This window comes from Mytilus californianus, unplaced genomic scaffold (genome assembly GCF_021869535.1).
Source record: "Mytilus californianus isolate M0D057914Y unplaced genomic scaffold, xbMytCali1.0.p SCAF_14, whole genome shotgun sequence".
Classification (NCBI taxonomy): domain Eukaryota; kingdom Metazoa; phylum Mollusca; class Bivalvia; order Mytilida; family Mytilidae; genus Mytilus; species Mytilus californianus.
Genome location: NW_026262626.1, coordinates 24251402 through 24263939, shown reverse-complemented (window position 1 = coordinate 24263939; position 12538 = coordinate 24251402). Strand labels below are relative to the sequence as shown.

Sequence of the window (12538 nt, the reverse complement as noted above, 5' to 3'; positions counted from 1 at the left end):
CGCTGCAATTGTTTACACCTGTCCTAAGTCAGGAATCTGATGTTCAGTAGTTGTCGTTTGTTGATGTGGTTCATAAGTGTTTCTCGTTTCTCGTTTTTTATACATTATTAGACCGTTAGTTTTCCCGTTTGAATGGTTTTACACTAGTAATTTTTGGGGCCCTTTATAGCTTGCTGTTCGGTGTTAGCCAAGGCTCTGTGTTGAAGACCGTACTTTGACCTATAATGATTTACTTTTATAAATTTTGACTTGGATGGAGGGTTGTCTCATTGGCACTCATACCACATCTTCTTATATCCATACCTCATCTCCTTATTTTTATATTAAGAGTACTTCAATAAAGTGTTATTTCTATCATTTGAGGTTAATTGTCCATCTCAATATTACTGACCATCCTCTTTTCCCTCTTTTACAGTTTCCCGGTCTCCTAAACTTTTCAATGTGTAAATCAAAAACATCCTGCAGTTTTATAATTTGAAGATCTACTATTCTCCAAATGAGACACAAGGTTTAAGATGCACATCTTCAAGGTTTTTTTCAAAGATGATTTGATAGAAAGATTGAGATTCGTTCATTGCTAAAAAATGTATTCATCTTCCCGCTCGATATTATATTTCGAGACAATGTAAGGTAGATAGATAGATAGATATATATATAGATAGATAGATAGCTACTTTATAGTTGTTCTCTTAATACTGCAACTCTTCCAAATGTTCCACAAAATGAAATATTTTGGTTAAAATCCATCAAATTTGAATTTGAAGCGGACCACGTAAAAATTCCGTGAACCTGTATTCTTTATAGACGTCATTAATACAACTCTACGGAAACAAATAATCAACGTCACAAACAATGCATTCAGGAATCTGATGTTCAGTAGTTGTCGTTTGTTGATGTGGTTCATTAGTGTTTCTCGTTTTTTATATAGATTAGACCGTTGGTTTTCCCGTTTGAATGGTTTTACACTAGTAATTTTTTGGGGCCCTTTATAGCTTACTGTTCGGTGTGAGCCAAGGCTCCGTGTTGAAGACAGTACTGTGACCTATAATGGTTTACTTTTATAAATTTTGACTTGGATGGAGAGTTGTCTCATTGGCATTCATACCACATCTTCTTATATCTATATATTATACGGTAAGTTACAGTATAAAACTATTTTTAGAGAGTTTATCTAAAAGTCCTAAGCTATCTGATACTTTTTCGACATGCAGTCAAGGGTGTATCAAAAATCCAAAATTTGATTCATGAATTGCGAATCATTGGTTAGGTATACTTTGCTTCTAAACTTGACTAACGTGAGGGTACCCAAATTGCACCTATTTGGACAGTTTTTTCACCCACGTTTATTTTTATGATCCAGACAAAAGTTTCCATTCTGCGTTTATTTTGTAGATGTATCCTTATTCACTATATAGTTCCGCGAATTTAATTTTGAATCCATATTGAATCATAGAAAAATTGGTTTGAACCGACCTCCGAACGACCCATGATTCTTTAAGAGGATTACCAAAATTGCATCCATGCTTAAATTCACATCCGTAAAAATCGATAACTGAAGTTTTGTTCTATTTCTTCAAATATTTAGAACAATTTGACAAAAGACCGTGCTTACTATTCATTTTTTTAGAAATGGACGCCTGTAACATATTCTAATTGACATGTTCACTTTTAAAATTTGACTTTTTGGGGACGTCGCATGGCGACGTTTCCGTAGATTTTACTTTTTCCGGTGAATACTTCATCTGTTGGTATATACTTTGAATGTAATGTTGTGCGTAATCAAATATATTTAGCTATGTTGAAAGACATGCAAAATGTCAAATAATAAAAAATACAAATTGTTTAGTCTCTAGGGAAACTTGTAAGATTTCCGTTGCTATGTTTGCTAAATGAGTGCAATTTGGGTACTGTGACGTTAATTAGAATAAGGTAAATGTAGGGTCCGATTAAAATACATGGTGTCCTCATGGCGACAATAAAACAATGAACATTAAAAAAATACACTGTGTCGAAATTACCCTCATTTGGCAATTCTTACACGCAACACGACGGGTGCCACATGTGGAGAAGGATCTGCTTACCCTTTCGGAGCTCCTAAGATCACCCCTGGTTTTTAATTGGGTTCGTGTTGCTCAGTCTTTAGTTTTCTATGTTGTGTTTTGGATTCTGTTGTTTGTCTTTTTGTCCTTTCCTCGTTTTGCCATGGCGTTGTCGGTTTATTTTCGACTTATGAGTTTGAATGTCCCTTTGCTATATATTTCGCTACTGTCTTACAGGGATGGTTTACAAAATATAAATGCAACTTAGTTCATGGTATGCCTCATAATTTGCAGTCCTTTTAAAAAAAAACATTACTTCCATACTGGAGTCCAATGTTTAGCAGAAGATGCTTACACTGTACCTTCAAAATTCTAATGAAGACATGTTGTGACATCTTTATTTATTTTTAAATGACTTATTTTAGGGCGGTGTGTCTGGTGCGCTTGTGTCTGGCCCTCATTGAGCCATGTGTTGTACCTTCTCTTCAAATGGCTGTATAAATAAAGTAAGTAAGTATATAATGACTTCACTTTTTGGAGGCAGACACAGTTATAGCAAAAAATATATCTTTCCTAGCCACTATAACAAGTTTAAAAAACTATACAAATATAAGATAATATTTTTTTTATTCAGATTATGAGCAAAGTAATTTATTAAAGTGAGTGATGTAATTGAAAGACTCAAAATAATTTTGACAATCATATATAATATATTATCACCTTATTTTATGATTTAAAGCCCCTTGTCAGACTAGACCCATAAGTATGTATGTGTAAAAAACAATAATGAAAGCAGATTATATATAATAACAGGCAACTATTTCATATAGATTACATGTAGATATACATTGTACGTGTCCTATATTGCTATATTGATAATTTTCTGAGTTCAAACATTTCTTTATTTGAAGTTCAAATAATTTTAAAAAAATCTAGGTTTTCTTGAATAAAAAAGCTAAATTAAATGAATCTAGCAGTTCTTTTAATTTTTTGAAATCTTTTAAAGTTTTTAAACGCTTTGGAAAATCAAAATTTTATCATACAGCTCGTTCTCAAAATTTTATATAAGGTAAATTCGAATATAAAATGTTCCTCAACATCAAATTTATCCAGTCTTTTAAACAACTTTTGTTAATATCAATGGCGGAACCAGGGGTAGGCGTAGAGGGCGTATGCCCCACTTCGAGCGCAAAAAAAAATTAAATCTCAAGTTTTTCAAGAAAAATACATAATTTTTTGTATGAAATATTCCAAAAATTGTTTCTCCTCGATCCGCCCAGCGGTATATCTTCAAGTAACGAAGTTAAATGGTCCGACAAACGTCGCTTTGCAAACAATGACGACAACGTCATAAAACGTTCTATAGGGATTAGACGTCATGGAGAAACAAGCAAGATAGAAGACCACGCTTCAAATCATGATGGATAAAATCAACCACAAAAAGACGCAAAAATGAATTTTCAGTTTTCATTGCATACTATTATATTGTTACTAGGAATATTTACCAGTTATAGGTAAGCAATAAGTTAAAAATTGAATGAGAGAAACCGAAAGCGTACTTATTGACGATGTCATTGCCTTTTTGGTAAGGTGATATTATTTTACTTTAGGGTCGGAGAAGGTTAAGATTAGGTAAACAATTAATTAACAAATTAATAAAGCGTAAAACTTTAGTTAGATATATGGAGAGATTCGGGGTTGAATTAATAATAACATAAGGGGGAAGTAAGGGTTGCGGAAAAACATTGTTTTATAACATTACAGCACAATAACTAGTCTAATGAAACATCGTCAATATTTCGACCGGTCATGCTTTTCTGTCCTACCCCTATCAGGAAAATCGATTTTACCATTTTTAGTCTGTACCCTCTGAGATATTTTCGCCAAATAATGCAAATCTACGGCGATTAAGTCGAGTATGAAAATGAACGAGCATATATCTGCAGTATTTATAACCGCTTCAAAATTAGATTCCAAATTATTTGTACGAGTGTAATACAATACGTGAATGGACATACGTCGTATCTTTTTCAATATTTTCCGTTATATTTTTAAGTGTACAAATGGTCAATTTTGAAAAAAAAAATACAAGTTGAACACGAACGTATATAATATATAGTAGTGTTGTGACATGAAAACGACAGTTTCTAAAAATATTTTACAGTAGCAATAAGAAACCTCAAATAATTCTGGGATTTTAAGTTAACATTTCATAAAATTCATTTCAGCTCCGAAGATGATACATTAGGAGAAAATTTATTCTTGTCAATATTTGGTTTGGATTCTATGCCAGAATGTGAGCTGTGCGACAATTTGGAGCCGAAATCTACATGTAAACTTTGTGACAATTGGTTGGGAGATTATGATCTCGTTAAGCAGTCGTCTAACACAGATATTTTTCCATATGACATAGCAGCATACCTACCAACACGTATATCTCCTTATTATAGTTTAGGTATTCACTTATTTGTTGTGTAGCTAAAGCATTGTAAAAAGTAAAATCACAAAAATACTGAACTCAGAGGAAAATTCAAAACGGAAAGTCCCTAATCAAATGGCAAAATCAAAAGCACAAACACATCAAACGAATGGACAACTGTCATATTCCTGACTTGATACAGGCATTTTCTTATGTAGAAAATGGTGGATTAAACCTGGTTTTAAAGCGCTAAACCTCTCACTTGTATGACATTCGCATCAAATTCCATTATATTGACAACGATGTGTGAACAAAACAAACAGACACAATAGGTAAAATGTCACAAATAGGGGTACAACAGCAACACGAACTGCACCGAAACCTGGGGGTGATCTCAGGTGTAAATGATAATAAGCATTTCTTTATTTAACACTTACTTAACTCCTACACAGTGACAGATTTCAGTCGTATAGATTGGATTTCTCAGAAAAGGTTGTTGTCCTAAACAATGCATGAAATATTTACAACTAAACGATTAGCAAACAAAAATCAATCAATCAATAAAATTATATATGTTACCTGGAATTCGACAATTTTTGTGACTCGGTCTTCTAAAATTAATTTACCAAGTCCGTTTTTATATCGCAGCCTTTGTGGACTTAACACGCGTCATCTGTGAGTACGAGTAAATATAGTCGACTTTTATTCAGAATAAGTGTCTCAGTTAGATGACATGTTTTTATGTAGATTATTAAATAGTGACCTAGCATGTTTAGTGCGTCAGTCTAGTACAACGCAGGTTTCATATTCATATCACGTAAACATGGTTTTTTTCCTGGTATGGATGTGATAACTCAGTGTAATTTGGAGTCAATGATGTACTTATGTGAAATTAAAAAAAATCTAGAATTTAAAATTGGTACTATAAGTCAGAAGAGCATTAGTATGGAACAAAATAAGCGAAAAATATCGATATAGGTTATGAAGCTCCTTTTCGAGCTATTTAATTTTTGTTTAAATGGCGGGAAAAGGCTGACTCGGACTTTTACCTTACATTTGCATTGGTATTATCTGGTTCTCAAATCGAAAGAAAAGAAATCTAGAATCTGCTTAAATTTTGGTAAATGAGGACCTTTTATGAGCTATTGAAGTCTTATAAATATATGAAAAGAAAAATGGGTGTTATGGGGCAAAATATTTTACCCTGTATCGTCGGAAAAATTCCAAGAGTCCGAACATCTGACAAAAAATCCTAAACCTGACCTAAGTACATACTTAAACATCATTTCGTTCATCATTTCGTGATTTTTACTATCAGAAAACAAACTCTTGCTATATATGCTTTATATTGATTGTTTGATGTCTGTACCGCTGAGTCCGACTTTAAGCGTGTTTCTGGAATAAACCTCATCAGGTACGCAAGAGGCCGAAAATTTGGGAAACCAGAATATAAATTGATTGAGAGCATAAAACTAAAAGGTATTGGCTTAAAAGATCAGTCAAAACCAATTTATCAGACGAAGTTGCAACCTTAGATCTTGTACAAGTACAAATCAGATCGCTAAATCACGTAGATAATTATCCATAGAAAAACTAAAACTTTACTTATTGCTGTTACCCGGATTTTATATGCAATATAAAAAAGAAGATGTGGTACGATTGCCAATGAGACAATTCTCCACAAGAGACCAAATGACATAGAAATTAACAAAGTATAGGTCACCGTACGGCCTTCAACAATGAGTTTTTATTTCAAGCTTACAAAAAGGGCAACATTTATTTATTCATTTCTGGGATTCTTGAAAGCATTAATTTGTCTATAGTTTCAGATATACTTGAACCAGTAAGTGAATGGACGCTACAAGAAGAAAGCTATGGATTCTATCTTACCGTATCGTTTGTTGTGTTTATACTCTTTTTTGTTGTCAGAAAAACAACAAGGAACATTTCATCTAAAGGTAGTTAATATTTTATCATGTACCTATTTCACCAAAGCAGTTAATAATATTACACGAATAAGTAACTATAAAACAGAGAGGCATTTATGTTTAGAAAAAATAAATCAACCTACTCAGACTGTCTTTTTTTATATTTGTATGTCCCCGCCTTTTACGTCAGACTTTATCCGTTATGCCGTTAACTGTCAGACCACCAATTCACCTACTCCAATTTTGGTAAAAGAAGACCTTCCCTGACAAAAAATAGTGCTTTTGATGTCAATATTGTTTACTTAAACTTACCACCAAAATTGCAGAAATGAAACTTTTGGTGAAAGAGAAATATATTTAGACCATTTTGAGCTAAAATATACTTGTCCATGAGTTTGCTCCATAGTATACTTATTTAAGATTTCCAGAAAACCAGGGGTTATTTTTTAATAACAGTTGTCTTTCGAACGGTCGCTTTTCGTTACAAGACGTTAAACATTGGTTGAAAATTGGCATGTAGAAAGGTGATACATGTACAGTTCAGGATATGCCTGGTTTCTATGAAGTTAAACTTAAGGTTAAATATTTAGGAAGCTGTGGAAATTGAAAAAAAATGGTTGAATAAAAAGGGATTTTGAATTGGTGGTCTGACACCTTTAGATATTGATGTACCGTTGAGTACATAAGTCAATAACAAAGATTGACAGATCGAGTCTTCGTTTCGTTCTGGTTGAACCACGGATTTTTATGAAATTTTGCAAGCAACTAGAGCATGTCGAACTGCATTATTTGGATATCGAAAAAAAATGCATAAGTAACTTTTATACTTTTGTTTCGGAGTTATAGAAAATTGAATATTTTGTAGAAAGGAGTAAAGGGTGCACGTAAATATTGCAAAACATATGAATAATTTTATTTTAAATTGCCTTGTTTCATAAAAAGTGTCCTATGATTTATTTATTTTTTTAAATTGATATGTTATTGCCACTAAAATTTCAGTTTTATACATATGAAATTTACAAGGAGTTACCGAATTCGTTTGTGCTGTAGACATCATTCAAATGTCTCTGTAATTACAAATATATCTAAAAACGTCGAAAAATAAGATTTTAAGTCACTACGTCACGACTACGTTTGCCTGTTCGGTGGGTTTTTTTTTAAGTTTACAGCAGATTCAACAAAAAAAACGAATTCGGTAACCCCATATGAATTTTATATCAATGAAAAGGAAATTTCAGGAACAATAACATATATCATTTTTTAAGAAAAATTCGTAGGACAGTAATTCGAGAAATATTGATTTAAATGCAAAATTGATGAACTTTTTTACGATATTTACGTGTCTTTTATACATTTGAATTGATATTTTCTGGATATTTAATTTGCTATATCTAAGACAGTATAAAAGTCAAACATATCATATTCCTATATTCATGTGCAGTTCCTCGTGCTCTAGATGCATATAAAATTTCATAAACTTTCGTGAGACCACTCATTTACGTATCTGTTACCTTCAACTTATAAAATAACAAAAATGATATTTGTCCGCACTTTTTTGGTATGTTTGTAGTTCTGATATTGATTTTCTGTTCATGGTGAATCATGTTATATAGATTGAGTTTCGTGCCAAAGTACCGATTTTTGGCAAAATTACGACCCTAGGATTTAAAAGTTTCATGAAAGTTGTGCTTATTTACATTTTTTTTGGTAATGCCCACGATCTCGAGGTGACCGACCATTGACAGCCGACCTATCGTAATACGGTTGCACGTGGGACATGTGTGTTGTTCCACAAGATCAGGTGTTAAGACTGCGGAAGAAAATAGAAAAGATGTAAACCAAATAATTATCTTTCATCTAAAATTCAAACATACTGTACCATTTAAGCAGAGATGTGATTCATAAACTTTTATAACCTTAACTATGTTGGTTATGAAAGAAAATAGTATATGTTAATTATGTAATTGAAGATAGACCAATGCTTAGCTGTTATTTCAAAAGAAAATACTTACTTATTCACTCACTTATACACCAAAATATTGAAGTTAAAAGGTGAAAAAAATTATGCGGACAATTTAAGAATACGAATGTTATTTCATTTTTAAAATTCAACAATGATTTTTTTCTTACAGTATCGACAGGCCTGAGACAACATGCTCCTGAAAAGCATAAAAACAGAAGACACATCGGGTATAGCTCAGTGACCGAAAAGTCAATCATCTCACAAAAACAACCAAGAGATATCGATTGGATGGATAAACTGAGAAAGATAAAGAAACCACAAAAACATGTACTTTCAAAGCAAGGAATGATCGTCTTAAAGAAGATGCATCATTCGTCAGGAGATGGATGTTTTAATGTTTTAACTGAAGAAAGCTGTAGACTTGTATCAGTAAGATCTGGAATACCGTCAAAATCCCTCCGCGTGTTTGACTTAAGAGGTCTTGACGATGTTCCAGACAATGTAATGAGCACATTGCTTTGTGTTAGACCGCAATGCACGCAACATCCACATAAGAGTATCCAGAAATATGGACCAAAGCTTGTTTGTGATGCAGACGCGTTTGGTCTTGAGCACGTGGACGACAACATTCAACGTTTGCAGCTGGGTAAAGATAATGATGCTGATGTGGAAAACCTGTACCACGATGGTGGATATAGTAACTCTAAGGCAGGCGATAATTTAATGCTAGATGAAGATAACCAATGCAATGAATTAGGGCCACCGTGTGCAAGTTCAAGTTTTATCAGCAATACAAGTTCAATGAGTATCCCAGGGGAACAAAATGATTCCAATTTATCAAACAACCATTTTGATCCATTCAGTTCTTTAGATGAATCAAGTACACCAAACGTGTCTCATTTTCAAAAATATCTGGATACTAGCGTCACATGGTTTGGAGGTTTATACAGTTACAGTCGAGAGACTTCGTTTGCAAGTTTTAGACGAGATAATCTTGATGAAAGCGTTTCATGTGGTCTTGACGAATTAGAAAAATCTCTTGACATAAGTAAAATGCAGAAGAGTCTTTCACTTTATGGCTTTGAAACAGTAAGTTCATAATTTTTTTGTATCAAATATATCAGTGACATATATACATTTTATATATAAGAGGGTCTGGACGGGGGATCTTCTAGTTCTGTATTCTTTAATTTTTTAGGCCAAAATTTCGGCTGTAACAGTTTAAAAGAAAATAACTAGAGATTATACCTATAACCTTTTTAATCAATGCTTTAATTATCTGAACTCAATGTTTTCTAATAAGAGCTGCAGTAGCGTTCGAGGATTGAGTTTTAAAACGTTCTTATGACTGTATGAACCTAAAATTGTTCGCTCAAAAGTTATTATTATTGATTTTATATCTTTTTTATATTTCATGATTTGTTTCATCATTTCGATTCCTTATCGATCTAAATCATTCACAAGTTACATGATATAACAAGATATAAAAGGAAATAGATGGATGTGCTTTCCAGCGACTTGGATTTTATATTAGAGACAGCTAGTTTCCCCGAAAATGTACTATATGACCGATCCGACAAATAACCTGGTCATATATGCATCCCTCCCCCCAAAAAAGCTTAAAAACACCATGATTTAATATTATATTGTATAGACTCTTGTATATTGTTCGTGACTCATGTGTTGACATCTTTTAAAATATATTTTGATAAGTTATATTGTTTAGTTTCTGTCTTATTAATATATACCTCAAATCTAGTTTTATTCATTTCAAAATCTACTTTTAAATTGCAACATAAAATTTCTACTGAGATTTCTACAGTTTTCTCTGTAACATTTTGTACTGGAACAACACAGGCACTTGTTTTTGTCAATGGGGGTTTACTATCCACACTTGTACGAAAAAATCACGTGATTTTTCGTAGAAGTGTGGATAGTAAACCCCCCTTGACAGAAACAAGTGCCTGTGTGGAACAAACAGAAGAAAACTGCAGCACTTGAACCCACTCAAGATGCTTATAGCAGAAATCAAATTTTTTGCTGTTACAGTGCAAAATGCGTAACGCAAGACTCAAGGGTTGACTGGGGCACTGGATATCCGTTAGTAAAACCCATGATGAATACGAACGTTCCATTGGTTATGTAAGATTAATAAATAAACAGTCCCGTACGTCGTGCGAGAATTTAGAAATCCAATGTCGTTTGTTTGTGGAGGGTATCACGCTTTATGTACGTTTAAGAACCCTTGCAACAACTATTTAAGAAGTTCGTAAGTTGCCTGTTCAGGCTGTTGCAAATCAAAATGTCCCCTTACTTTCATATCATCTTTTTTCACTGACAATACAAATTGCCTGCCCTTCATTCCGGTTACACAAATTAATGAAGTTATTGTTGATTTGTTCTCGGACTGAATAGTCATGTACTATTTGCGACTGAACGTTAAGAAAACAATATTTAATCATATAACGCAAATAAAATATTTCGTGTTACTTTTTCTTTTCCTGATGTATAATTTGTCGACGAGAAAAACAAATAATTCCCACAAAATACATAGCTCCTTTGATTTCAGCCTAGTATTTATTAAAAATCGGTGTTGACAAACGACCAAAAAAACTTGAAATTTGCATAAATTTATTGAAGATATATATACCATTCAGAAATGAAATAATCAATGTAAATTTTTGTTTACTTTCAGGATTCTGTGTTTCAGTTGTTGACTGTCTATCTTGCAAAACAAGTTATTGGAAAAGTAAAAGAAGCTTGGGTAGCAATCAGGACGAAAACAGCAGTCAGTAATGCAGCAAAGAGTTCTGACTACAACAATAATCAACTTGGAAAAGAACTGGATATAACTGGTTTTGCTGTGTACAACTCAAAATACAATTATGAATATCAAAATTGGGATTGTGATAATTAAATCCTTTGTATCATGATTATCGTGCATTATGCAAGTATCTAGAATGCCATATGAATTATGGTTTGCTATATTATGTATAAGCGTCTGTAATAAGATCAACACAACATGCAAATAAAATAAGGAAAGATAAATACGTACCGTTTTTATTGTGTTCAGTGTATATTCCCGAACTAATTTGGTTATACGTTCTTCAAGGTACTCTTTGTTATTCCAATGATCGAGATAAAGGCGTTGGAAACAGTTAAGTCTGCCACATGTTGATGGGCTTATTCCAAGTCGGGGGCTCTTTTCACAAAATGAAATGTTCATGACTTAAAATTATCTTTTTCTCGTAAGATTTTTTGTGAAATGATTCGCTGGAACTTATCCAATGACTAGTCATTTCGGGATCTTTGATAGCTTGCTATGCGTAATGGGTTTTGCTCATTGTTGAAGACCGTACGGTGACCTATAGCTGTAAACTTCTACGTCAGTTTGGTCTCTAATGGAGAGTTGTCTCATTGGCAATCATACCACATCTTCTATATTTTTATATGTATGTACATGTTGATTGCAGAACTTGGATAGTTTGCGCTAAATTATTTCACAGCTTTTAAAACTCGGGACAATTTAGAGCCATAGACTTAAAGATACACATTTAAAGTGAGCATCATCGTCTCCGTTATGCGTTTTAGTAACCAATGCAATTTTTTAAGCTGAAAATTTCCGCAAACAACTTGAAGAACGGGTGCAATTCTGTCAAATTGTCTATAGTATTAGTTACAAGGTGCAACAGATGATTGAAACAACATTTATTTATGCAAAGCAATGGTTAATGTTTACCCTTTGTATAGATATGAACAAAAGGAAATGTGGTTATACATCAATTAGACAGCAACCGAACAACACAAATTACCAAAATTAAAAAGGTTATGTGTTGATTAAACAGACTATCAAAGAACAGCCATCAATATGACATAATAACAACCATAGCGGAGATTTTGGACTAAGGGACAGGCATTTGTATATGTGTATTATACTATACCAATGGAATTACACCACAACATGCAAAGAAACAAATTCAATGACTGACACTAAATGTTTCAATGTATGATTGGTTGAAAATGCTAAAATTCAACCTTATAATGACAATGGACCCCTTTCATGTTTTATTTCTGATGCCTAGTTAGGTTTTTCGAGAGGGTAAGGATTTTCGTAAGGGTAATGCAAAACTTTTCCTTAGAGATTTACAGCGATATTTTATTCAAGATTTTAGGGGGGGGAGTAAGGGTT

General features: G+C 33.0%; 1 protein-coding gene across 1 annotated transcript; it reads left to right on the top strand.

Annotated features, from left to right (window-relative positions):
• The first annotated feature begins 4271 nt into the window (after positions 1-4271).
• Positions 4272-11385, top strand: LOC127724594 (uncharacterized). The gene is made up of 4 exons (XM_052231614.1): positions 4272-4494; positions 6282-6416; positions 8519-9438; positions 11045-11385. Exons 1-4 carry the CDS (start codon positions 4326-4328, stop codon positions 11264-11266), a joined length of 1446 nt encoding a protein of 481 aa, XP_052087574.1. The 5' UTR covers positions 4272-4325; the 3' UTR covers positions 11267-11385.
• The last annotated feature ends 1153 nt before the right edge of the window (positions 11386-12538 follow it).

What these genes read in the sequence shown, in the direction of transcription:
- LOC127724594 (XM_052231614.1), top strand. Translation starts at nt 4,326, where the DNA reads ATGCCAGAATGTGAGCTGTGCGACAATTTGGAGCCGAAATCTACATGT. An exon ending in AAGGAACATTTCATCTAAAG is followed by an intron (nt 6,417 to 8,518) that starts GTAGTTAATATT and finishes TTTTTCTTACAG; the next exon opens with TATCGACAGGCCTGAGACAA. An exon ending in CACTTTATGGCTTTGAAACA is followed by an intron (nt 9,439 to 11,044) that starts GTAAGTTCATAA and finishes GTTTACTTTCAG; the next exon opens with GATTCTGTGTTTCAGTTGTT.